This window comes from Physella acuta, unplaced genomic scaffold, assembly GCF_028476545.2.
Source record: "Physella acuta isolate Inbredline_101_S28 unplaced genomic scaffold, ASM2847654v3 ptg000366l, whole genome shotgun sequence".
Classification (NCBI taxonomy): domain Eukaryota; kingdom Metazoa; phylum Mollusca; class Gastropoda; family Physidae; genus Physella; species Physella acuta.
This window is the reverse complement of record NW_026731885.1, coordinates 662847-690238: the sequence shown is the minus strand read 5'-3', so window position 1 is coordinate 690238 and position 27392 is coordinate 662847. Positions and strand designations below refer to the sequence as shown.

The following is a 27392-nucleotide window of genomic DNA, read 5'->3' as shown; positions in this document are numbered from 1 at the left end:
AAATATAGTTCAACATAAAACCAGGTAGGCTAAGAATGCACCCTCCCCACCCCCATCCGACCCAGCCCTTTTCTCCTTACACCTCACCTTAGTGCTCACAATTGAAAGCGACCGTAACGAAATTGAGGTTTTATTCAGCTCACATCTTCTGATACAACGTGCACCAAGGTCTGAGGGAAGCGCTGTTGTAACAGGAACCGTGCAGTCTGTTCTCTCAGATGTGACGCCATCGACTGTTGCTAACTGTGTCAATAATTTTTTTAAAAGCTCGTGCCAGATTTATCGGACACATTTTTTGGTGTCACCGTATTTAGCATCTCACTTCACTTGAGCGTGGAGGACGTCAATGTCAAGGCCGTTTATTGTTGATCAATACGTGACACTGCCTGGTTTTGTCAGTGTAACAGCGCTGCGCATTCTCCGCATACAGAGTTCAAGTGTGCAAAAATATGACTCGCCGTGTTTTATGGCCCGAACACTATTTCTTTTTGTTACCTCCATATTTTACGGACGCCTCGCAAGAGTTGTTTTTTCCTGTCTCACAAGCTAGAAGAACAACTAAAATTAGGTTGTTTCAATCATTTCGAGGCATTTGTTTTCTCTTACACAACAACAGGGGAAATGAGATTTAAAAAAAAAAAAACTTGTTACGGGAATATGGTTTATTGGTTTCAAGGACAGCTAAAATTAGGTTGTTTAAAAAATCACAAATGGAACATGTTTTGTAATACACAGCAATAGCTGAGAGTGGGGGGGGGGGGGGTTGGAAATACGGTTTATGTCTTAGATTTTTGTGATTGTTTTGCTGTGACTTTTTTTTCGATAACATTTTTTCTTTGTAACTTTGCTCTGTGATTATTATTTTTTTCGTAGTAAAATCTTTGACATTATTCGGTGGGTTTTTATTTCTGTGACTTTTTTCTGTGCCCACCCCCCCTTCCCCTCTATAGCTGTTATATTCCCTTCCTATCACTATTACGCGCACACCCCCTTTCTTTCCCCCTTCCCCGCCCACTGCATCTCGTCATGCCCCCCCCCACACCCCCAGGTTTTGGTGTGTCGCCAGCCCGCATGTCCCTGACGTTAAGTCCCATGTTGACAAATTATTACCTCACCCCAGGTGTCGCCACTGATGGGAGCGTAATGACATTTTTGTGACACTGGCTGACGGCCCAACTTGCGGTCACGTCGCTCTTTTGTTTGCCTCGTCTCGTTTTACGCTTTCATTTTTTTTTTTTACTTTACATCCTTTATTTTCTGTCTTAAGAATATTAATAGACGTACTTTAACATAATGTGTTAAAAGTTTATTTTCAGTGATATTGGTACATCTACACATGTAGGCTATAGTAAGATATTTGTGATCTAACACATTGCTAAGATGGGGATGTGTTAAGTTCCTTTACTCAAGATTCCTACTGCACAGATGTTTTTCTTCCAGATTTCAGCTCCTTATCCGATTATCTCTCGTGATTTCTTCCTTCCGGGTCTCTCAGGATTCCCTATTCCATATCCCCTTACGTCATTTCTACATTGGGGATCAACAGGATTCCCTATTCCAAAACCCCTTACGTCATTTCTACATTGCGGTACGCCCAGGACGCCCCCCCCCCCCCCCCTTTCCGGACTCTCGCCGCTTTTGTTCCACCTTAAGTTGACACGTCTGATCTAGTGTGTTGTATCAGTCGTACTAGGGAACAGTTGTGTCTAACACACCTTGACTAAATGACCCAGTTTATTTTGAACTTTTCTACACGTTTTAGTGTTTTCCTCGTATGACTTAATGTAATCGATTTTCGAGATTAATATCATCGAAGTAGAGATAACCCGTAACAAGAGATAATCAATGAGATTGTCTTCTCCGCCACTCTAAGTTGTATGTTACGAGATCGACTTGACTTAATCTTAGTTGTGTTTCCTGATACATTTTAATTTTATCCAAGTCCAAGTTAAGGTGACCATTAAAACAAGCCATATGAGAGAATGTATTTTCTTCTGAAGCCATTCTTTACCTATCAACAACACATGAAGCCCTTTACTTTCACGTTATCTCACATCAACGGGATCTCATTCTGCCGATTCTAAGGTACCCTCCCATGTAAACTAGTAATTCGACTAGATAAAAAGTTTGGGATTAGCTACAACAGCGCGATCAATAAAAACAGTTTTTACTAAAACTATGTGGACGTAATTACTGTATTAATATTCTGTTTTTTTTTTTTTTTTTTTTTTTAGTAGTAACAGTGTTTTATTAATTATTTGCATGAATATAAAATGTGGTACACAGAAGGTGTGTGCATCAGTGAGTAGAATATCAGTCTACCCACCAGTCAGCAATGTTCTTTTATACTAGTTTTGCCATCCATTATATTGTTTTAGATATTTCTAGACTGAAGAGTAACTTGCTAACCGCGATAACATGGCGGTTGACTAGTTTTATAAAAAAGAATAGATGTCACTAAATGCCATGACTTTTTCACATCCAAGAAGTTACAAAATAAGTGTGTTCTCATTGTACAATTGACATTGATAATACAGAGATCAAACAAGCTCACAGTTTAAGTAAAATGTATACACAAAAAATTTACTTCTTAGCGCATTGTTGAATGTATTCATGCTGTCCACCAACAGGATGGTTCAAGTCTATGTGACACACCTACTTTTGTTAATATCACACCACAAATTCAGAGATCTATATTATCAGTTAACACTTTTCTGGACTGATTATCAAACTGAGTTAAAACATTTAACAGAACTGATTAACCATTGGTAAAAACAGATGTGACAAGTTTTGTATAATTTTAATTTATTTAAAAACTTTTATTGAGCACAATGTTATAAATACTAATAATTAGCAGAGAAAACTGTCATATTACAAATGAGACTGGATAGCCTTAACAATGAAATTATTATTCAAAGCAGTATATAGGTACATTACCATTATATTACACAGCACAGTGGCTAGGTTTTGATATAAATATTCTCAATCTATAAGACAAGAACCAGGCTACTGATTTGTTACATACTTTAAAAAAATAATCAACAAATAAATTACTCAAGAGATGATTTTTTTATGATGAAACAAGACATGACAGAAAATTTCAAAATTACTATGTAGCAACAGAAAAAGAAAAGCCTATTTTTTTTTATTAACTTGTCGTAACTGAAATGAATTATTTTACAAAAACATACATTGGAGGGGACATTTTATAACCAACTAATGCTAACACAAAAGAATAGAAGTTATATTTTACAGATTTTAAATGACTTTTACAGTAATGAACATTATAAGCAAAATAAAGGGAAAGATGATGCTTGTTGGTAAATTTAAAAACATATCCCCAGTAGTAACATTTCTTTAAGTCTTTGTAGGATGAGTGTAATGGTTAGCATATCTATTAGAAAAATGACAATTTAACAATGAAAATATTTCTATAAAAATCCAATAACCATCATAATGTTCTCAAAAAATAGATTTCAAGATTGTTGCAAAGTTGTTGCTAAACCTAAAAAAATTCCCCTCCATACAAGAATCCTACACTGATGTCTCAAAAAGCTGTTAGCACACCTATACTAACTAATAAATTCCTCTTCATCTTAAGCTGCTTTCCATCCAAGTTTCTCTAAAACTGCTTTAGTATCAACTTCACTATAGTTATCTCCTTCTATGACATTCTTGCTAACAGAAAGTGCAGATTTCAGGGCATTGAAGGAAGAGGCACAGATCATCTTTTTTCTGACAGAGCAGCTCTCAGGGTGCCATGAAACCAGGATCATCTCACTTTTCTTGGTGCCGTCTTTGTTGCAAAAATCGAAATCATACGCTAGATATCGAACATCATCAGCAGGCAGACTTCCGATAACAACATCGTATTCGCACGGTTCTCCGTCATCGGTTGAGCCGGTCTTCTCCACTTCGACTTTTTTTACGTCGTCAGAGAATTTGAAAACAGCATATTTGAGTTTTTTGGATTTTACACTCATCATACTACATCCAGCCCATGCTTTTTTAACCGAATCGTCGATTTTTATTCCCGATGCCATGTTTACCTAAATTAAATTTAAATGCTAGTAAGAAAGAACAGTTTGCCGGCGTGACGGTGGTATTAATATTCTGTTTAGCTTAAAAGTTAAACGGCAGACACATCAAGCTGTTGTTTGCTTGAGAGATTATTTTAAAGTGAAATAGTTTCTAGTCCAATCGGTTTTTAAAGAAGAAAAAATTTTTTTTTTTATATAGGCCCTACAGAGAGAATAAGAGGTTAATTTTGGCCATGGAAAAGCCCTTTACTGGTAATGTTTTATTTTTTATCCTTTTAAGAAAAAAAAAAGCTATTTTGTTTCTCCGACCTGGTTAAAGAGAACTCCCATATTGTTTTATAAACTTAAGTGTAATAAATAGTGTCTATTTGGGTGGTTTCCCTTGCCTGTGTTGGCTTTTCCGGCTTGTCTGGATGCCTTCCCCTGATTGTCTGGATAGCTTCCCCTGTTTGTATGGGTTTTCTCCTTACCTCAAGATTATGTACAGGTGTGGACGAGGGTGTTGACTGTACGGAAGAAAACTAGTTTTTGCACCTTTCTTCACCTTGTTTACTTTAGATTTCTAGCGATGCGGGGTGTATAAGTATGGGCGTGTGCCGGCCAGCCCTGGGTATAATACGTTAGTAGTGTAAGTCTTCTACCCCTGTGATTGTCTTTGTGTGTCTTCAACCCCAGAAGTGTTTTTGTAGTGTATATCTTCCCTACGATTGTTAGTCTTCAACCTATGAGATTAACTTTCCCTCTGTGTTATTCATCAAATATGTATTGTTTGGTAAATCGGTATTTCTCTAATCTGCAGTTTTGAAAAAAAATATATGTGAACTGTTAAACTGAAAATAAAATTTTCACTCCATTTTAAATCACTGTTAGAAATTTAAATGTGTGAAATGCAACTAAAATAGTGTTTTGTTCATCATTAATTTAGAAAGATTGTCAATCTAATCTCTTTGTTATATTCATTACTTAACTGGTTCTCAGAAATATGAAAACAGCCCCAGTAATGATATGGTCACACAACTAGTTCTCAGATACACGAAAACAGCCACCACAAGACGCTTTACATTGTGTGCCTGCTGGCGTGTTTATCTTTGCTTCCAGCTTGTCTTATCCTTGATTAAATCCAGCATCTGAATAATCCATAAAACTAGCATCCCACTTTTTTGTCTGATAGAAATTGATATTTTCTTTTATAAACAGATTCGGGTATTTATTCTTTTCTTCCCCCCCCCCTCAGAATAATCTAAATAAATCTACCACGTATTTTACTTTTTGCTTGAAATTAATATTCATATTGTCTATTTTTTTTTATATCATCAAAACCGTTGCTTAAATAATATATAAGGCAGGCATATTACATGTTGCTAAATAATTTTTCTATCTCAAATTTTAAAAACGAATTTCCTTTTCTTTTTTTTTTCTCCATCTGATCAAATTGTCAGCATAATCTATAAGCCAGCCGTCTTCACATGTATTGTTAGAAAAGAACCACAACTCTTGCCACGTTTTCGTGTGGCCGAAAAAAGCCAGGAAGAGAAGATTGTGTTTACGTCAAATAACGAATGGCTTTTTTTATATAATCTGCCTCGTGAGTTCAATAATAACCTGAGATTATTAATAACCCGGCTTAATGTTTCCATCAGAACACTCGCCATGTTGCGGTGTTCGTGTTAAATTTCTCTAGCCTCAATCGTCCGTCTTCAGCTTCCTATTGCCACCAAATTCCTTGTACTTTGGGCTCTTTACATTAGCGAGTCGCCTCTTCAGTCCAGTCTGTTTGTTTGTCTGTGTCTTTGTTTGTCCTCGTGTACTTCAAACCCTGCTCGATACCTTTTACCACTGCCCTCCCTTCCCCCTCCCGATCTTCACATCTGGCGCTAAGATCAAACTAAACATCGCCAAACACTCATGGAGGTAGGAAGATGATCTACGTATGTGGTGTGGAAGATGATTTACGTCTGTGGTGTGGCGTGGGGGTCGAAACGTAAGACGGGTCATCCCGCTAACGCTGTTAGACCCGTGTCTGTCATGCATGTGTCTCTTACCTGCGATTTCAGGCCTGTATGTTACCTGCGATGTCAGGCCTGTTACCTGCGATGTCAGGCCTATGTTACCTGCGATGTGAGGTCTGTGTGTTACCTGCAACGTCAGGCATGTGTTACCTGCGATGTCAGGTCTGTTTCCTGCGATGTCAGGTCTGTTACCTGTGATGTCAGGCCTTTCTTACCTGCGATGTCAGGCCTTTCGTACTTGCGATGTCAGGCCTATGTTACTTGCGATGTCAGGCCTGTGTGTTACCTGCGATGTAAGGCCTGTGTGTTACCTGTGATGTCAGGCCTGTGTTACCTGCGATGTAAGGCCTGTGTGTTACCTGCGATGTAAGGCCTGTGTTACCTGCGATGTAAGGCCTGTGTGTTACCTGCGATGTAAGGCCTGTGTGTTACCTGCGATGTCAGGCCTGTGTTACCTGTGATGTCAGGCCTGTGTTACCTGCGATGTAAGGCCTGTGTGTTACCTGCGATGTAAGGCCTGTGTGTTACCTGCGATGTCAGGCCTGTGTGTTACCTGCGATGTCAGGCCTGTGTTACCTGCGATGTAAGGCCTGTGTGTTACCTGCGATGTAAGGCCTGTGTGTTACCTGCGATGTCAGGCCTGTGTTACCTGCGATGTAAGGCCTGTGTGTTACCTGCGATGTAAGGCCTGTGTGTTACCTGCGATATAAGGCCTGTGTGTTACCTGCGATGTAAGGCATGTGTGTTACCTGCGATGTCAGGCCTGTGTGTTACCTGTGATGTCAGGCCTGTTACCTGTGATGTCAGGCCTGTAACCTGCGATGTCAGGCCTGTTACCTGCGATGTAAGGCCTGTCTGTTACCTGTGATGTCAGGCCTGTGTTACCTGTGATGTCAGGCCTGTCTGTTACCTGCGATGTCAGGCCTGTGTGTTACCTGCGATGTAAGGCCTGTGTGTTACCTGTGATGTCAGGCCTGTAACCTGCGATGTCAGGCCTGTTACCTGTGATGTCAGGCCTGTTACCTGTGATGTCAGGCCTGTAACCTGCGATGTCAGGCCTGTTACCTGCGATGTAAGGCCTGTCTGTTACCTGTGATGTCAGGCCTGTGTTACCTGTGATGTCAGGCCTGTCTGTTACCTGCGATGTCAGGCCTGTGTGTTACCTGAGGTGAATGTCTGGTCATCAGTGTTGACCTACACAGACATACACCTCCCTGTATATACATAAGTATATATATATATATATATATATATATATATATATATATATATATATATATATATATATATATATATATATATATATATATATATATATATATATATATACACATGCTTACTATAACTTCCGCTCCCTAATACTCAGCGTGGTAGTGTTGAACGAATATAGCCTACTGCTTATAGAAAGTGTATGATAAACTCTAATCAATCATTGTTATAATCTAACCATTAAAATGTGCAAGATAAAACTAATTAAAGTCGGCATTTTTACATTTCCATAATGTGTTTTTTCATGGTCTTTTTCTGCGGACATCATTACCAAAGTTACGGTTTGAAAAAAAAGTAGGTGTAGGAGCCCCATACCAGCCCCCATACTATAGACCGCTTGCTAACAAAAGATAGAGGAAGAGCTAGATAGCTATCAGCTCCAATACCTATGTAGATGTGGATCCCTTGCCTCTAGGGTAGTAAACATTCCGGCCCATTCATTGCAAGTGGTTGCACGTCAACAAAAGACGTGTGTGGGAGGGGCGGGGGTGGAGGGATGTGAAGATTTGTGTATGCTGATATTGTAATACCCAGATTTACGATCCTCGACCTCCATCTTCCTCATGTATTTTTACCCGGTAGAGATCTATTCTTAGCGTAGTACTCTTCTAAACGTGAACACGAACTAGTATATATATATATATATATATATATATATATATATATATATATATATATATATATATATATATATATATATATATATATATATATATATATATATATATATATATATGGGTGGGTGGATGGGTGGGTGGGTGGATGGATGGATGGATGGATGGATGGATAGATAGATAGATAGATAGATAGATAGATAGATAGATAGATAGATAGATAGATAGATAGATAGATAGATAGATAGATAGATAGATAGATAGATAGATAGATAGATAGATAGATAGATAGATAGACATTAAAAAAGAATATATAAATTAAACCTGAAGGCATGCATTGTCCTGTGTTGTTCGTTCGACGTATGTCTTGAACAGAGCGAGTTAATCTTCTTGAGCCATTTAAACCTCATACGTCAAGTGCGCCTGCCCTTCACTATTATCATAATACGCACCACTTTCAGTATACGTACAACTGTCAAAATACGCACTACTTTCTTAATACCAGCAACTGTAGTATTACGCACTGACTTTCATAATACGCACTGACTTCATAATACGCTCTACTGTCACCTAACTGACAAAACTGGTTCGTCCCCCTGCCTATCCCCCCCCCCCTGACAGGACGTGTCTGTTTTATTACCTGTGTCACTGTGACATGCTCTAAGTGACATGCTCGTGGTTCTCTGTGGTGTGTGCTGTTGACATGAAGTGGCCCAGAGCTTTAGACGACTTCATTATGTGGCCTAGAGCTTTAGTTAACATCATTTAGTGGCCCAGAGCTATAGTTGACATCATTATGTGGCCCAGAGCTATGGTTGACATCATTATGTGGCCCAGAGCTATAGTTGACATCATTATGTGGCCAAGAGTTAGTTGACATCATTATGTGGCCCAGAGCTATAGTTGACATCATTATGTGGCCCAGAGCTATGGTTGACATTATGTGGCCCAGAGCTTTGGACAACATCATTAAGTGGCCCAGAGCTATAGTTGACTTCATTATATGGCCCGGAGCTATAGTTGACATCATTATGTGGCCCAGAGCTATAGTTGACATCATTATGTGGCCCAGAGTTAGTTGACATCATTATATGGCCCAGAGCTATAGTTGACATCATTATGTGGCCCAGAGCTATAGTTGACATCATTATGTGGACAGAGTTATAGTTGACATCATTATGTGGCCCAGAGTTATAGTTGACATCGTTATATGGCCCAGAGCTATAGTTGACATCATTAAGTGGCCCAGAGCTATAGTTGACATTATGTGGCCCAGAGCTTTGGACAACATCATTAAGTGGCCCAGAGCTATAGTTGACTTCATTATATGGCCCGGAGCTATAGTTGACATCATTATGTGGCCCAGAGCTATAGTTGACATCATTATGTGGCCCAGAGTTATAGTTGACATCATTATATGGCCCAGAGCTATAATTGACATCATTTTGTGGCCCAGAGTTATAGTTGACATCATTATGTGGCCCAGAGTTATAGTTGACATCATTATGTGGCCCAGAGCTATAGTTGACATCATTAAGTGGCCCAGAGCTATAGTTGACATCATTATGTGGCCCAGAGTTATCTATAGCTAAGATAGGAACTCATGCTAGACTAAAGCTTTAGCAATGTTGTAGCATGAGCCTGCAATGTAATCGTGTTTTATAACTGGTAGTGAATGACATCAGGGATTTAATAGGATTCAGCATAGCTTCGTATTTTATAGTTATAGTTAAATCTTCCACAGCACATTGTTTATTTTGTGGTTGTATCGTGTTCAATACATTGTTTACTTTATTTTTATAGCCAAATCGTGTCAAAGACATTTTTTGTACATTAACTCCAAGCTAGATTTCTCCACGCTTTTTCCTTTTGGCTCATTTCTCCATTCTTTCTCTTCAATCTCTCTCTTATTTGTTTATGAGCTGAATAGCACAGCGGTAAATAACGATTTTCGTGAGGTTTCCCAACACCGGAGCAACTGGTTTCTGTCTATGGCTCTATGCTGAAGGTCTAACATCAACTCAACTGGCTATATGTTAAAAATATGCACTTTCACAATTACCCCCCTTCCCCCACCACAGACAATGTCTGAAATAAACATTAGTTAAGTCATCTGTAGATAACTGACCTTCTTGGTGGTCATCACTATATACTGACCTTCTTGGTGGTCATCACTATATACTGACCTTCTTGGTGGTCATCACTATATACTGACCTTCTTGGTGGTCATCACTATATACTGACCTTCTTGTTGGTCATCACTATATACTGACCTTCTTGGTGGTCATCACTATATACTGACCTTCTTGGTGGTCATCACTATATACTGACCTTCTTGGTGGTCATCACTATATACTGACCTTCTTGATGGTCATCACTATATACTGACCTTCTTGGTGGTCATCACTATATACTGACCTTCTTGGTGGTCATCACTATATACTGACCTTCTTGGTGGTCATCACTATATACTGACCTTATTGTTGGTCATCACTATATACTGACCTTCTTGGTGGTCATCACTATATACTGACCTTCTTGTTGGTCATCACTATATACTGACCTTCTTGGTGGTCATCACTATATACTGACCTTCTTGATGGTCATCACTATATACTGACCTTCTTGGTGGTCATCACTATATACTGACCTTCTTGGTGGTCATCACTATATACTGACCTTCTTGTTGGTCATCACTATATACTGACCTTCTTGGTGGTCATCACTATATACTGACCTTCTTGGTGGTCATCACTATATACTGACCTTCTTGGTGGTCATCACTATATACTGACCTTCTTGATGGTCATCACTATATACTGACCTTCTTGGTGGTCATCAGTATATACTGACCATCTTATTGGTAATCAGTAGGCTATATACTGACCTTCTTGTTGGTCATCGGTATATACTGACCTACTTGTTGGTCATCCGTATATTCTGACCTACTTGTTGGTCATCAGTATATACTGACCTTCTTATTGGTAATCAGTATATACTGACCTTCTTGTTGGTCATCGGTATATACTGACCTTGTTTGTCATCAGTATATACTGACCTACTTGTTGGTCATCAGTATACACTTGATGGACGTCGATACCTAGCCAACCCTGTGCGCCATAAATTAGATGCCTTGCGTAGACTGTGTCCATGAATATTTACAGCCTGATTAAATATTTAGGCTGTCTAGTTTTCTAGGTCAATACATTTGATACACTTGTTGAACCCTGGTGCTTCGTGCGACGCACGTGTCAACTTATTCTATAGACAGAAACTGCATAATGCAAATTTCAAAGGTCATGTTTTCTGAGTGAGTTTGTCCTGATAACCCAACACGGGTTTAATCTACATAGTTGTTTAACGCTTTAACGGGGATCTCGTTACAGAATTATGTAACGTCTTTAGCTAACCACGCTACAGAATCATGTGACGTCTTTAGCTAACAACCCTACAGAATCATGTGACGTCTTTAACTGACCAAACACCACGCTACAGAATCATGTGACGTCTTTAGCTAACCACGCTACAGAATGTGACGTCTTTAGCTAACCACACACCACCCTACAGACTCAAGTGACGTCTTTAGCTAACCACACACCACCCTAGAGAATCTTGTAACGTCTTTAGCTAACCAACCACCACCCTACAGAATCTTGTAACGTCTTTAGCTAACCAAACACCACCCTACAGAATCACGTAACGTCTTTAGCTAACCACACACCACCCTACAGAATTATGTAGCAAAAAATGAGCGAGTGAAAATATTTATGTCGATCCTGTGGCTTGTCACTGATATTTAGGATCTGTACGGGTGTTGAATGTAGCCATTGAGGGAGCTGATCACGTGATCTCACATCATAAACATGGCTGGAGTCCCTCTGGTGGCTCTACCACAACGATCTGCCACCATACCCCTTTACCCCCTCTCACGTTCCATCACTCTCACTCCTTCTCTCCCTCTCTCACTCCCCTCTCCCAAATGTTTTCATGACCTGCACTGCAGAGTGAGCGAGAGAGAGAGAGAGAGAGGGGGGGGGAGTGAGAGAGAGAGGGAATAAAAGTCGATATTTGGATACCTTATCCTTGACCGCCTATCATAGAGGGGGAGGGGGATGATTCACTCATCAGGCAGCGTCATGCTGCAGACACTGCTTGACCTCTAGAATCACGTGATGTTAGAGTTGATCGACACCACGTGATGTTAGTGTTGACCTGAGATCACGTGATGTTAGAGTTGACCGGGCATCACGTGATGTTAGAGTTGACCTGGTACCACGTAATGTTAGAGTTGACCTGACATCACGTGATTCTACAGGCGATGCTTAACCTGGCACCAGGGATATGACTGACCCACGCAGTGCCGCCATGTCCGACGCTTATTTTGTTCAGACGACGCTTCAGATGTATCCATCACTACATTTTTTTGCTACTATCGCTACATTACTACCCTTGCTCCTGAATCCAGCATTGATGTTAACGCTAGTACCTACCTCTGTTATTAATAGTGATATCGGCATTCAAATACAAAACCATACCATATACCGCTATGTCTTGTTGCGTTATCCTTTTGTATCCTGTACTGATCTAGCCTATACCTTTATGTCTGTATGCCGTTTTCTCTGAACCCACGTTTTTTTCGCACCACCTCGAATATTCAAACTGTCATAACCATTGCACTTTGTAAAGAATATCTCCATCTGAGGAAAAACCATATTTGCCCCTGTATAATATTACTCAGCGATTTTCATTTGAACTTTAAGAAACCTTGTGGCGAATATGGCAAGCTTGTATGGCTATCTACACAAAACCTTGTCTATTTTGTATATTTCCAGTTTCACTTTACACGGCAATGAGGGTGTGTGGTTGGCTTCAATCATTTTCAAGTTACTTTTACTCCCATTGTTGTAATCTTTATGAAGCGCATTAAAATTAACAATGTAACGGCTTTTATTTTTTAATAATAATCCTATCAGATTAAAGCGGCTAAGGTTTATGATAATAACGGGGGGGGGGGGGGGGGGGGTTGGAGAGGGGAACTCTATTTTTCTATATTTTTATTCTATGAAGAAGCTATCATTGAGACAGTCCTTTCAGTAGTTCAGCTTTTGCCTAGCGCTGGAGAATGGCTGAGTTTACGATGACTGTATATTTGGCTAGAGGAGGATGGGAAAGGGGGGGGGGGGGGTAGAAATGTTCTCGCATCGATTTTATGCCTGATTTCATCGCGGGCGGTTTGTGTTAAATTGTAAGTGTAACACGATTATTGATATTTGGCCGCCACTGGTTGGGAATGATTGATTGATTGATTGATTGTTTTGGGCTGCTGGATTTAAAAATGGCGATTTTCTGTTTGGTTAGCTATAAAGTGTCGTTTCTTTTTGCTTAGTTTTTATTTACTTATTGACGATAAATAAATTTCATTTGTTAGATTCTATTACTTATCGTATGAAGGACTGAGCGTTTAAAAATAGATGCGGTTAAATACCTAGGCGTTAAAAAGGGAAGATATTATTATAGCCTGAACATTGATAAATCAATAGTATGTACCACTTTGTGGAAAAAGCAAAAAAGTAGTTGAAATAATTAGCCTAGTAGCTTCCAGCATAGATTGACTTAAGCTAGTAGCCTCCCATGATCCGTTGCTTTATGTTCTATCCTATTGAACCACGTTCTAAAATCTTGTCCAGCTTTCTATATTAGCATTAATCTCAACGTAAACACAGGAGTCCCTAGTAGTTTTATTTCATGTAGCTTTTACATCCAAGCTTTTTTTTACGTAGCGTAAATTGAAACATATTTACCGTCGTAAAAAAAACAGCAACGGGACATTTCGTGTAGTCTTGGCATGATTCTTCTAGAGTCTCGCCGGAGTCCGTCTTGATCTCAGACTTCATAAAGGGAATTCTGTGGTCATTACAATGCCCAGCGCACGATACCTACAATAAAGTCCTTAGGCTCAGTGCTTTATGTTACTCTCCAATACTCTCCATACCCTCTCCCACCCTCATCATCCCACCAGATTACTTGGGGAAATGGATGTTTTACAGTACCGAGCCGGTCCTTGGGAGTTTAGGGAAGCCAAGATGCCATTACCGTAATGTTGTGTTTGATAAATAATGATGCGGCTGTATGACATAAATTTACCATTAAGCTGTGTGGCTTCCCACCCCCTACTCCCCCCCCCCCCCCCACCGCCCTCATGCAGCGTAAAGTGTAACGGTCTAACCTTTGCCCGTCCATACATGAACCCGCCCCTGCCAGCCAGGATTTGGCTTATGGGTGCGACGCGCGTGTTAAAAGCACTCACGTTGTCTAGTGAGCATCTCCCGAGCAGGAGATAGAATCATTGCGGGAGGAATATATTCATAACGTGGTTGTGGGACTTTGTGTTCCAGGGGACGCTACTCCAAAACATCGATATATTTGTTTATATAAATAGAGCCAAGGCTTTTCATTGGTCTTGTTTAGGGAGCTCGCATTTTTTTCTCTCTATTCATTTGCGAGATGAAGGATGTGTTGTTATAAGGCTCTGCTCTCGTGTCGTTATCTCTGCTATGTTGGGAGATTCAATGTTTCGCTAGTAGGATGTAAGTAATAGGTTATATGTTTATTATTTAGTTTAACTTGAAAACATTCGCCAGTGATTATGTTGCAACACTTCATCAGTCACATGATTATCTTGTTGATGTTGCCGTTTTTATTGAATATACGCGAGATTTTATTAATTCGAATTCTACTGCATCTGTCGTAGCTAACTTTTAACTTTCGATTGGGATTTGTTTCATTACTTCTGGCAATGTAATAAACAATAATTCGTGTTTTTAAAGAATATGAAAATATTACTCCAAGTACTCTAGCTCCACTCTATAGAAGGCTATAAATAAGATTATTATAAATAATACAAATGTAAACCATATACACGAAATGTAAACCTATCATTTTACTGTACACTCGGAACCTGCCCGTCATATTTCTTGTAATGTTACATAACGTTGCAGTGAATGAAACGTAATTCCACTTGACGGATTAACTCCCTAATATTCTCCCTAACTGGTTAGTGGTGTCAGGTACATCTTCAAAGGTGGCTGTTGGAGGCGTAGGTGGTGTAATGTGACGATGGCAGGCGTAGGCGGTGTAGTGTGGCAGTCGGAGGCGTAGGCGGTGTGGTGTTTACTTGGTGTCTTTTCACGTGTCAGCTTTTAGTTTTATCGTGCTCTAATATCAGATAGTCGCGCCATACTTACTTGGTGAATGGTATTAAGATGTAACCTTTTAACATACACTTGCACATTGGGTTCATTGTAGTACGCACAGATATGCTACTTCGTAGGTTATTATCCTGTTATAATACTCATACATTATATATATGTATATATATATATATATATATATATATATATATATATATATATGTGTGTGTATATATATATATATATATATATATATATATATATATATATATATATATACGGGCACACATGAAGACAACATGATTGACATGTGTTGACTTATGAAGACACAGACAATCCCTGCCAACATACACCCACCTCCTGTAGTCCAGTGATTGACCTCCATTCTCCTCTCTTCCCCAGGTGTCTCGTGTTGTACCTGTGAGACGTAGGCTGCCACCATGGTGATCTTATCCAAGGTGAGTACCTCAGGAATGCCGGTCTGACATACTCTCCTGACCTTTGTACTCTCACGAATAAATAGTAGGTACTAGAATGTCTGGGGGGGTACACTGACAGGGAGTTATCTACCTTGGTGTCTGATACTACTGTGGCATTGATTAAAGCTTGAGTGTAGGGTTGGACTTTTGATTAGGCACGTACTGTTGTTGAACTTTTTAATTTAGAGTGCTGTCCCCTACAGTTGCGTAGGGAATCTAGTTGTACACTGAGTATTTAAGGTGGCTGTAAAAATTATTGTGTTTAATTTTATTAGCTTATGTCAGTAATTTTTATACAAAGACCTTAAAAGGTATTATCAATATTAAGATTTTAAAAGGAAATGTTTTTTTACTTATAGCTGCCCTGTAGATTTGGGGCACTAAGATACACGCACAGTAAAAAAAAAAACGTATTACTGTAATCAAGCCACGGAGAGGGGTCGTCCATAAAAACGTCATTTTATTCTTTGTTGATTTTCACCCTTTCCCAGCAATATTCATTACACGTAATAAAATTTTAGGCCCTCACTTCTTAAAAGGACTTCACATAGATATAATAAATTGCACTTTTACCATTACACCAACACCACCCCCCCCCCCCCCCCCCCCACCCCATTTGTCAGAATCCTGTATCTGCGTTTCTTCACCGGAGAAGATCAAAAATTGTGTTCATAAGGATAGAAAAACATCCTGCAAAAAAAAAATAAAAACAATTTTTGAACCTCAGCTCTAAAAAAATGGAGAAAAAAAAAATGCCGGTATGATATCACCGTGTGAACGTAACGTAATCGCAAAAACCTGGCTTATGAACTTTTGTAACCCTAGTTCACGTGTTTGACTCACGTGAATGCTGTACAACAGGAGAATGGGAAGTAGCGGCGAGACGTAGTGGGTTAATGCTGTAGGGATAGATGCTGTAGGGCCAGACGTAGTGGGTTAATGCTGTAGGGCCAGACGTAGTGGGTTAATGCTGTAGGGCCAGACGTAGTGGGTTAATGCTGTAGGACAAGACGTAGTGGGTTAATGCTGTAGGGATAGATGCTGTAGGGCCAGACGTAGTGGGTTAATCTTGTAGGGCCAGATATTGTAGGGCTAGACGTAGTGGGTTAATGCTGTAGGACCAGACGTAGTGGGTTAATGTTGTAGGGCCAGACGTATTGGGTTAATGCTGTAGGGCGAGACGTATTGGGTTAATGCTGTAGGACCAGACGTAGTGGGTTAATGCTGTAGGACCAGACGTAGTGGGTTAATGCTGTAGGACCAGACGTAGTGGGTTAATGCTATAGGGCAAGACGTAGTGGGTTAATGCTGTAGGACCAGACGTAGTGGGTTAATGCTGTAGGGCCAGATTTAGTGGGTTAATGCTGTAGGGCCAGACGTAGTGGGTTAATGCTGTAGGGCGAGACGTAGTGGGTTAATGATGTAGGGCGAGACGTAGTGGGTTAATGCTGTAGGACCAGACGTAGTGGGTTAATGCTGTAGGACCAGACGTAGTGGGTTAATGCTGTAGGGCAAGACGTAGTGGGTTAATGCTGTAGGACCAGACGTAGTGGGTTAATGCTGTAGGGCCAGACGTAGTGGGTTAATGATGTAGGGCGAGACGTAGTGGGTTAATGCTGTAGGGCGAGACGAAGTGGGTTAATGCTGTAGGACCAGACGTAGTGGGTTAATGTTGTAGGGCGAGACGTAGTGGGTTAATGATGTAGGGCCAGACGTAGTGGGTTACTGCTGATAGAACGTATGTATGTGAAGCAGCGGGGTATGCCTAGTTCAGCACTCAGGAGCCCAGTGGATGTCTTAGACAGAAGGCTTTTCGGTATTCGATTTCTCTTCAGTATCATTATCCAAGCCCTGACCCTAATCCCAACCCTATCAGCGTTGATGTTAACACACACAAATTGTGTACCGCAACGCTTTTGTCGTCCTGCAAAACAACTAGCTTTTTTATTTTATAAGTCTTGACTTACAGGTATTTAAAAGAAAATATGCCATCTTGATTCTTCAACCCCCCCCCCCCTCCTAACGCCTTCGTCCACCCTAGCCCCGCGACTTCTATAAACTAAGCTGAAATAAAACTGCACCATTCCGACCGCTCCGTTGACTAGTGGTGACTTCATCTCTTGCCGTGAGATAGCTACCGCTGCATATTTCATGACCTAGGGCCACTGCACGACATAGTAGTCAATCCTGCCAAGAAACGGCTTAAGTGCCCAAGTTTGAACAACCCGGCTACCTTCAGTAGCGGTTACATGTGACAAGCAGAGGAAACATGTTATATAACCTGACTAGTCACATTGCCTTAGGGTGGTCTTGTGGGCAAAACAAAATTGTTAATTATTTTTCTATTTTTCATGTAGAGATAAAAGAAAACATACATGTAGTAATATATGGGTGAATAATAAGTTATATTATGACATGATGTTAAAATAGACTATGTGTTACCGTACTGTATATATGGGTGGTTGTTGGTTCAACATCATAACAGCCGAAGAGCTCTTCTATTCAAGTGTTCGGCCTTTGTACGTGTTTGTTTTAGGAGCGTCGTTTTGACAACTAAAGAATCCCTTACAAAAGCAACTTTTTTAACATATTACCGTCACTCCCATTATAATACCATTCAGTATATGTGTTTGTGTTTTACTTGTCTGTAAGTATATGTTTGTGGTTTTCATGTCTGTACGCATGTGTTTGTGTATATACTTAAATTAAAACATCAGACAATGGATTGCACTTAGCCTATTTTATCATTGCACTAAACCACCGTGGTAGAAAGTTGAAGGCGTAAATAAGTCCTCGCGTTAGCCTCGCCTCAGTCAATACATTGGGTGCTTTCTGTGAGCGCTCACCAATCGCCTTTAGTTCTAGATTGACTCCGTGAAATGTGTTTTTACGATCTTTAATGTGCAATTCATGCTCTGTATCGTGTAATTCAAGATGTGTAACATGTAATTCAATATCTATGTCGTGGAATTCCAGATTTTTAACGTGTAATTTAAGATTTAAAGTGTAATTCAAGATTTTTAACGTGAACTTAGATCTTCAACGTGTAATCCAAGATTTTTAAAAGGATTTTTCTGTGTAACAGTTTTGATATAGAGCTACTTAACTTATTGGTCAATTCTTCTTTACGCGTTAAAGATATTTACGGCTTGGCTGGGTATTTTATTTCTGTTGTTTAGTTTTTATCTTTGATCTTCATTTATTCGTGTATCTGATGTTTTTATGTAGGAAATACGTGTATCTGATAAGTTATTGTGTTTTTGGTTATTACTTTGTGTATTGGAAGCTTGGTGGAGTATTGAACAAAATGTATAGATTAGAAATAGAAACGCTCAAGAAATCTTCAGATAATGTGTAACTTCCTTAATTCCTAGTCGGGAAATTATTGCTGTAATTAGTTTTAGTGGTCGTTTACTAATGGTTATTACAAACACCATTACTTGATCTTTATTTAGCCAAGTTAATTAAAATGTAATATGTTCTTATTTGAAGTTGATAGCTTTAATGCGGTTAATAATTTAATTTCAATTAAGTTGTTATCTTGATGTTAAGTGCATCATCTGGGTAATTAGTATGATAATGTCCAGTCCAGCTGATAAGAGTAACCTCACCATTTGGTGCTACTCTTCGCCTCTAATTTCGTTTCATTGTTGTCTCCCCTGACCCAGCGCTAACTCTAACGAGTAAATTATGTATCACCTGTTGGTCAGTGGATGGGGGGGGGGGGGGGGGGGCTGTATCGACCAGACTTGTTCATGTGTGACGGTTAATTAAAGATGGCAGATGAGATCTTCTGCCGAGCTTCACAAGGGGCGTCGTGTTGACGCTGCTGTCAGTTATACGACGTCTTCATAAACAAGGCTTCGTATTTTTAGAGAACTACCCATCGGGAGATTTGAAGCAATCGTGGAGCTTAGATATCAATCCATCACACACCACAATGCATGTGTGTGTGTGTGTGTTCTTGTCTTGTGTTAAAGGCATTTATAACTTAGGAAAGATATGCCTCTTATCTCCCAAAGATATTGTTGTTAGATTAGAAACGTGTATGTAGTCTAATGTTAAACTGCAGGGTTAATACGAGCTTGAGCTATTTGGTGAATATTATGGACAATCAATTTAGAAGGGTGAAAGCCTAGCCAACACTAGCCCTATTCTCACAAAAACGTGTGAAAGATCTAGTTCTGGCATAGATTTCGGTTATCTTTATGTAACTGAGTTAAACAATGACGTAGATATTTAAATCCGTTCCTTGTTAGCACTTGTCAGGGGATAAACATGCAACAATGTATAATAGAAGATTGGATTTTTTGGCGGTTAATTTAACTGCCCCCACCCCCTCCACACACACATAATCAAACTCTTTAAGACATTTGATGTAAGGGCTATTTTGTTATCTACGATAAAGAGCCATACATCTAACAGCATACGGTAGCTTTGGTTGACCTGTTGAATTAAGTGCTATATCTCTTGTATCAGCCCATTCATGTGGCTTTGACTCCACGACACCACATCCCCGTCTTGTGGCTGTGATTCTCACAACACCACATCCCTGTCATGTGGCTGTGTCTCCACAACACCACATCCCTGTCATGTGGATGTGACTCCACAACACCACATCCCTGTCATGTGGCTGTGTCTCCACAACACCACATCCCTGTCATGTGGCTGTGTCTCCACAACACCACACCCCTGTCATGTGGCTGTGTCTCCACAACACCACATCCCTGTCATGTGGCTGTGTCTCCACAACACCACATCCCTGTCATGTGGCTGTGTCTCCACAACACCACATCCCTGTCATGTGGCTGTGTCTCCACAACACCACATCCCTGTCATGTGGCTGTGTCTCCCCAACACCACATCCCTGTCATGTGGCTGTGTCTCCACAACACCACATCCCTGTCATGTGGCTGTGTCTCCACAACACCACATCCCTGTCATGTGGCTGTGTCTCCACAACACCACATCCCTGTCATGTGGCTGTGTCTCCACAACACCACATCCCTGTCATGTGGCTGTGTCTCCACAACACCACATCCCTGTCATGTGGCTGTGTCTCCCCAACACCACATCCCTGTCATGTGGCTGTGTCTCCCCAACACCACATCCCTGTCATGTGGCTGTGGCTTCACAACACCACATCCCCGCCTCAGGTGTAAACTTTCAATGCTGGGGCTGCAGTCTGTTACCTAATCCCTTGTTGACTCGCCATCTCGTGTTGCATGTCTCCCCTTTGATATCAGGTGTGGGGGTCAAGCCTTGTCCAGTTAAAATATCTGTGTATTTGAGTGACCAACAACCAGTTCAATAGTTAAAACAACAACAACCTGACGTATTTTTTTTTGATGCACTTAATTAATTAATGTCAGCCCTGAAACTTAATTGTATTATTTGATGGGATAAAAACTATTACTTTCCAATTAGGTCAAGGTTATATAATGTTATAAAGTTATGTTTTAAATGTGAAACCAATTGCTTTCGTTGAATGGCTGTTAATAGTTATGCTAACAAGTATTAGAAATTTGTATTTGGAGATTCGAATGAGTTAAAGATCGACGAATAATCAAGTGCACAATTTGTTAACGTTCATGTGGATATGCGATATTGGTGTAATGTTTATATTGACTGAACGATGATTCTATGTGCGTTCGTGGATATTGTGTTTCACTTGACAGTATAATTAGTTAATGGATGGCATATACAACGTCACGTTCACAAGGTCGTATAGTAGTACACAATATTGAACCCTCAAGTGGATTTTTGGGTCTAGATCAGCACGAGGTAGCATCTATTTGTGAACGATTCTGAGTGAATTCAGGCAGGTATCGTTACTGCCATGACATTGTGGATTGTACTACAGCTCAAAGAACTCATGTGACATTTGTCTCCGCATGGCAGGGTACAAGGTCACGCTCTTTGACTTTCTGACCTCGAAATCTTACAAGGTGAAGGACAAACTCGAAATGAATTTGTTTTCGATTGTGTCGGTCACAGTGTCAGTGTGTATGTTAATTGTGTGTTGGTCACCTTGTCAGTTTGTATGTTGAGTGCTGGTCAGTTTGTACGTTAATATCCCAGTTACTTCATGTTAAGTGTCGTGTGTTTATGTTGATTCGCTAATTACATATTAATTATAAGGATGATCCTTCCCACTCCTGTGGACCTACAGGGTTAAGACTAGAATTGTGTACAGTACTAGTTTATTGCTTAGGTTTGTGTTGCTAGTATTTGGTGAAGTTATTTAGCAGATTTAAGGTGGCTATCTCACTCCCCTTAATCTTTGTCCATTTGGTAGGATTCTTGATGGATGTTGTTTTTTAATACTCAAGTGGACTAAGATTAAAAATGGTATCAGTCAGTTATGTAGCTGTCCTGGGTTGGTTGTTTCAATACTCAAAGGGTCTTGTTAGACTAAAGTAAAACAACATCGTAGGTTGGGGGTGTGGATGGTTCTGATAGTGGTTCTCTCAAAGGTGGTCTAGGCTTTCTGTCGCCCATCTGACTATAGTGCCGGTAATCTTCTCCACACCTTCATGACCTTTGACCTTCAGGGCTGACCCAGGGACCTAACGATTCGGAAACGAATACCCCCAGGGTGGTAAGGGTGAGGGGTTCCGGTATCTGGCATGAAAATATTGTGAGAACCGCTGATCTAGTATGTAAACAATGCCATCATTCTGTTTTCCTGAAATCTTGATATAACCTTATAATAAATCTTGACTTTAACTCTATGCTGGGGGGGGGGGGGTCATCTCGCGAGAAAAAAGGGCTACCTTACATGAAATGAATTTTTAAAAATTGTGTGCACCCAAAAGATACAAGTTTCAGTTTTTTGTTGATAACAGCCGTAACTACAGTTCTTGTGTCGAACTTCTAGAAGCTGAAGATAAAAACGCGGGAATTGAAAGCGGTCTATTTTTAGCAACTGAAGCTGCTCGGAGGCTGACGAAACGTCGAGCCTGATTGGATGACGCGGCCATTTGCATTTTTTCTTTATTTTTTTTAACCGTACCTGCCTGTCAAGTGCTATCTCTTTCAGCAGAGACAGGGCATCATTGCAACCCGAATTTTCATGACAACCCTGTTGATACAGGGCGGATTGTCTTACAACCCGATTCATTGTTATATTATATATATATATCTTAACATGCACATTTTCATAACACGTCTCGATCGATTCAATAGCTGGCTTGTTTCCCTTTTCCACAACTGCTTTACCTCCCCTTTCCACAAATAGAATCTTATATTTTCTATAACTACAATACAATCAATTCTCCCTGTACAAAATTTAACTCGCTATATTCAGTTTTGATCAAAGTAATCATATTTCTACGATTTTAACCTAGAATTTTAAACTCCGTTCAATCCTAATACTACACAGTTAAAAAAAAAAACGAAAGATACGTGAACTTGCTCCTCAGTTCTTTTTTTCAACGTGTTTAAATATCGTATTCTTTCGCGCGTGCCTCCGCCACGATTGAAGCCGTCACCGTCTCTGATTGTTTGACCAACTAATTAGATCAGATTCAACGTTTAAACATGAGATAACAGTAAATGACACGAGCTGTGATAAGCGCCCGGGTGTAGGGAAGATAAAGCGAGGTGTTTTAATTACTAAATGTGGCCTGAATTGTCTTCACCACACTGGGTGGTGTTGGATTAGTGAAGGGTTAGTTGACGGTGTTGGAGATTGTTTCTGTTTTATTATAGCAGGGGGTGTAGTCGGAGTGGGTAGGTGGTAGGTAACGGGTTCCTACCTGTCTTAAAGTTGTTGAGTAGGTCTGAAGGTTGATGGGAGAAATTTTTCCTGAAGCGCGGTTTATTTGAAATCTTGGAGCATATTTTGGAATGAGGGTGGGGGGGGGGGGGTGCTTGATTTAAGGTTCGAGTCCATGACCGGTTATGGGATGGCGTGGTCGGACGATAGAACGGTTGACTGCCAACCTGTAAGATTCGAGTTCGAATTTCATGAGTCGACTCAGTTCTGCCAAGTACCTAAAGGTAGGGAAAGTAAGGACGCCTTTTTTTTTCATACGCCGAGGTCAGAGAAACAGGCGAACTCTTCTTCATCTGCCCCACGGACCGTTATGTTCGAAAGAGATTTTTTTTTCATCCAGGCAGGTCTCGAAATCATTGACATTTTCCTTTCATAAAAATGAGGTTTGTTGTAATGCAGTATAGAGGCATGCATGTAAAGTAACATCCATGTTATTTGTTGATATAAAGTAACATGGCCACCTTATTTTCGCCAATTGCCATCAAGGTGTGTAGACCCATTCAGCCGAGATACGGTTTGGGTGAGAAAGTGACCTTTGAACCACAGGGGTCAAAGCGAGTAGTCCCCTTAGGCTGAGTGCTCTACTGAACATGTATGCCCGTGTTGTGGTTTGGGCTCTATCGACTATTGACGTCATCCCACCAATCAATGCGATATCGAGTGTTAATTTCATATTGGAAATCAATGCCATGTGAAGTCTCTAATTACTTTATACATATCTGCCTCTGGACGAATTTTAATTTTAAGGAATTCAATTGGTAAAAAAATACAATTGAAAGTAAAAAGTAGTAAATAAATAATGGCAATCCACAAACGATTGAATTATAGCTACAGGCGTACATGCAGTTAATGAAAACAATGGGTAGGGGGGTGCAGTGGACGCTATGGGGGTATCGATTAAAATATATATGTGTTGGCTGGTACCAAATTGTTGATTCTTAAGTAAGCATGTTGGCTGGTATTATATTGTTTATTTTTAAGTAAAATGGTAACTTGGGTGCTTATTAAAGGGGCTAAGGTGACTAGGACTAGTTACGGAAACCCAAGGGGTTAATCTAAGATATTGGGGATGAGCAGGCCAGGGGAAATCTAAAATTTAATTAAATGTTATTGGCTCACTCTGGTCGTTAAGGGCTACGAGCTCTATGCAGGTGCATGAGTGGCACGTAATGCTGGGAAGACACCCGCGGTGATTTATGTCTAAAGTTGAGTTCGGACATGCCGCTGGACGTCCCGGTAGAATCATTACTCATGATCTCTGTTGTGGTCAGTTGTCAGGTGTGAAACGCGGCGGGAGTGCCGCGTGGTCGTGCGTTAGCTCGAGCGGTGTATGACACGATCTTTAGCCCTGAGACAACGGGAAGATCTATAGCGGTCAGTTATCGGGTGTTCAACGCATGGGTGCATAGTGACCGGTGTTATCTCGAACGTCGAGAGATGGTACGGAGCCCAACTCGGGTTCTATAGCTCTAGGGAGATGATAAGGGGGGTGAGACTAACCTATATATGAGGAAGGGCGACTATGTTGAGGTCTCTTTCTCTGACAGACACATAGGCTAGACACCATGGTCTAGGCCTCGGATGGTGGCAGCCTTATGGCTGGCCACTAAGGCTGGATTATTGGCCAAGCCGATGTTTTGTTGCTGTACATATGTGCTTCGTTCCAGATATTTACATATGTGACCTATGTTTATACATGTGGCCAATGTTGTACCAGTGGCTGGAAATCTTCCTGCCGTGTAGATATGTTCTTCGTTCCAGTGGCCATTATCTTTGTGGCCCGATGTTTGTACCAGTGGCCAGATGTTTTATTCCAGTGGCTGGAAATCTTCCTGCCGTGTAGATGTGTTCTTCGTCCAGTGGCCATTATCTGTGTGGCCCAATGTTTGTACCAGTGGCCCAATGTTGTATTCTGGTGGCTGGAAATCTCCCTGCCGCTTGAGTATCGAGCTAGATTTTTGGGAGTACTGATGAGTATTCATAGATGAACTTTAACCGTGTTTGATTAGTGAAATCAGAATTAGTGATGATAACATTTACCCGTGTGATTCTGGGATTACATAACAGTGTAAGTAGTAAAGTTAGAACAAGAGACGATGACATTTACGTTTTTGAATTTGAGATTACATAGCAGTACAAGTGAAATTAGGACTAGGAAGAATAACTTTGACAAGTGTGATTCTGAGATTACATAAGCAGTGCAAGTATTTAAGTTAGGGCTAGAGGATATGGCATTTACATGTGTGAATCCTGAGTTGTGTAAATGTAGGTTTGCTATCCACATTTATATGTGTTTTCGATGAATTAATGTCAGTAACTACGGTGAATAATTCCACATCGAAATGTAAGTTTGATTATTTTTGTCCTTTTGACTTGTATTAGAAATTCAAGTGATGTTTTCTTGAATATGAAAGACTGGCCAGGTCTTATTCGTATTGTGTTTTTGCTTTTGACATATAAACCTTTGTGACGTCAAACAAAGATAAATAAATGCATATTATGTGTGTTTACTATGTTTTATTTTTAGTTTAATATTGGTGTTGTTTAGGATTTTAATTAGTTTTGTTCAGGTCTTATTAGACCCCTTTGTCACCACGCAAGGGTGCACGGATGAGTGAATAAGATCACCTTTTCGGTTTAAACCCCCCTAACATATGTAATTAAAATTTTTATATATGTATAATGTATATATAAGGACTATAACAATGTCAACGTGCTTATTAACATGGTGTCAAAATGTTTACTTTATTGAGGCAGACGCACCGTTAAATTATTTACAGCGAGGTAACTTAAAAGTAAGAGACGGTGTTAACGTTGAAATGAAGAAAGGTTGCGGTATGGGTGTAAAAAATAGCAGGGAAACAAAAACCAGTTTGCGATGATCAGCCTATGATGTACACTCTCATCCTTCACCTTGTAGAGACACGACTGACGCTGAGTGTGATTTATGACATTGTTTTATTACAGCGGTCAGGTTAGGTATTCTGGCTTCAGTGGTTCTAAATCTGTTTTATTACAGCGGTCAGGTTAGATACTCTGGAACCAGTGGTTCTAAAACTATTTTATTTCAATTTCTAGGTTAAGACTCTTGGCTTCAACAGTTTTAGCAATAAACACTGCAAACTCAGTGTAGAAAACACAGCTTTGCAATAGACGTTGTATAGTCTGTAGGTTTGGGTCGTGCTTTTTTTTAAAATCTGGTCATTTTAATTTAGAACCGCTGAGTCGAAACATCGCCTAAAACAAAAGTGTGTGTAGGGGGTGGGGGGGGGGGGGGTTGAATGGAATTCTTGAACATTGTTTCAAGTAGTAGTCGACATAGTTACTGCAGTATAGCATTGTTTCAAGTAGGCCTACAGTTACTGTACTACGAACATTGTTTCAAGTAGGCCTACAGTTACTGTACTACGAACATTGTCTCAAGAAGGCCTACAGTTACTGTACTACGATCATTGTATCAAGTAGCCCTAGTGACAGTTGCCGATACAGTCACTACAACACGAACGATAACCGGGGGTGCTGCCCATACAAGATAACTCTACCTGTGCCTACATAATGAGATGGGACCAAGGCACGCATTGATATACACCTCAGGCCGTCACTCTACCGCTGTCAGTCCGTTGTGACAGAGCCTAGGACCCATGAAGGCATTCAGGCTAAAGGTGATACTAGTGATAGCGACAATAGGATTCGTTTTATTCTTTCAGCACTGTGGGATAATAGTTTTATAATCACTTTTGTTTTTCAGCGCTGTGGAATAATGCATTTTATAATCAGTTATTCTGTGTCAGGACTTTGGAATTATAGGTTTATAATCAGTTTGTTGTTTTTTTCCCGGCACTATGGAATAAGCCAGTTTTATATCAGTTAACACAATGGGATAGTGCAGTTTTTACGTCAGGTTTGAAAATCAACACCATGGAATATTGCAGTTTATAATTAGTTATTCTTTCAGCCCTGTGGGATAGCACAGTTTATAATCACTTATTCTGTCCGCGCTTTGGGATAATA

The 27392-nt window shown here is 40.2% G+C and overlaps 3 protein-coding genes across 3 annotated transcripts in view; 1 reads left to right on the top strand and 2 right to left on the bottom strand.

Annotated features, from left to right (window-relative positions):
• Positions 1-2237: 2237 nt before the first annotated feature.
• LOC131941596 (uncharacterized) lies at positions 2238-4100 on the bottom strand. Its single transcript, XM_059300912.1, has one exon. It carries the CDS (start codon positions 4041-4043, stop codon positions 3597-3599), a length of 447 nt encoding a protein of 148 aa, XP_059156895.1. The 5' UTR covers positions 4044-4100; the 3' UTR covers positions 2238-3596.
• Positions 4101-8801: 4701 nt separating this feature from the next.
• LOC131941586 (putative serine/threonine-protein kinase clkA) lies at positions 8802-15564 on the bottom strand. Its single transcript, XM_059300901.1, has 2 exons — positions 15480-15564; positions 8802-9520 (listed from the first exon to the last, which is right to left on the bottom strand). Exons 1-2 carry the CDS (start codon positions 15562-15564, stop codon positions 8802-8804), a joined length of 804 nt encoding a protein of 267 aa, XP_059156884.1.
• An 11400-nt stretch (positions 15565-26964) lies between these two features.
• Positions 26965-27392, top strand: part of LOC131941597 (myosin-VIIa) — a 41439-nt gene continuing 41011 nt past the window's right edge. The window contains exon 1 of the mRNA XM_059300913.1: positions 26965-27043. Within this exon, the coding sequence (XP_059156896.1) occupies positions 27023-27043 (21 nt within the window). The 5' untranslated portion in view covers positions 26965-27022. The remainder of the gene's footprint in view (positions 27044-27392) is intronic.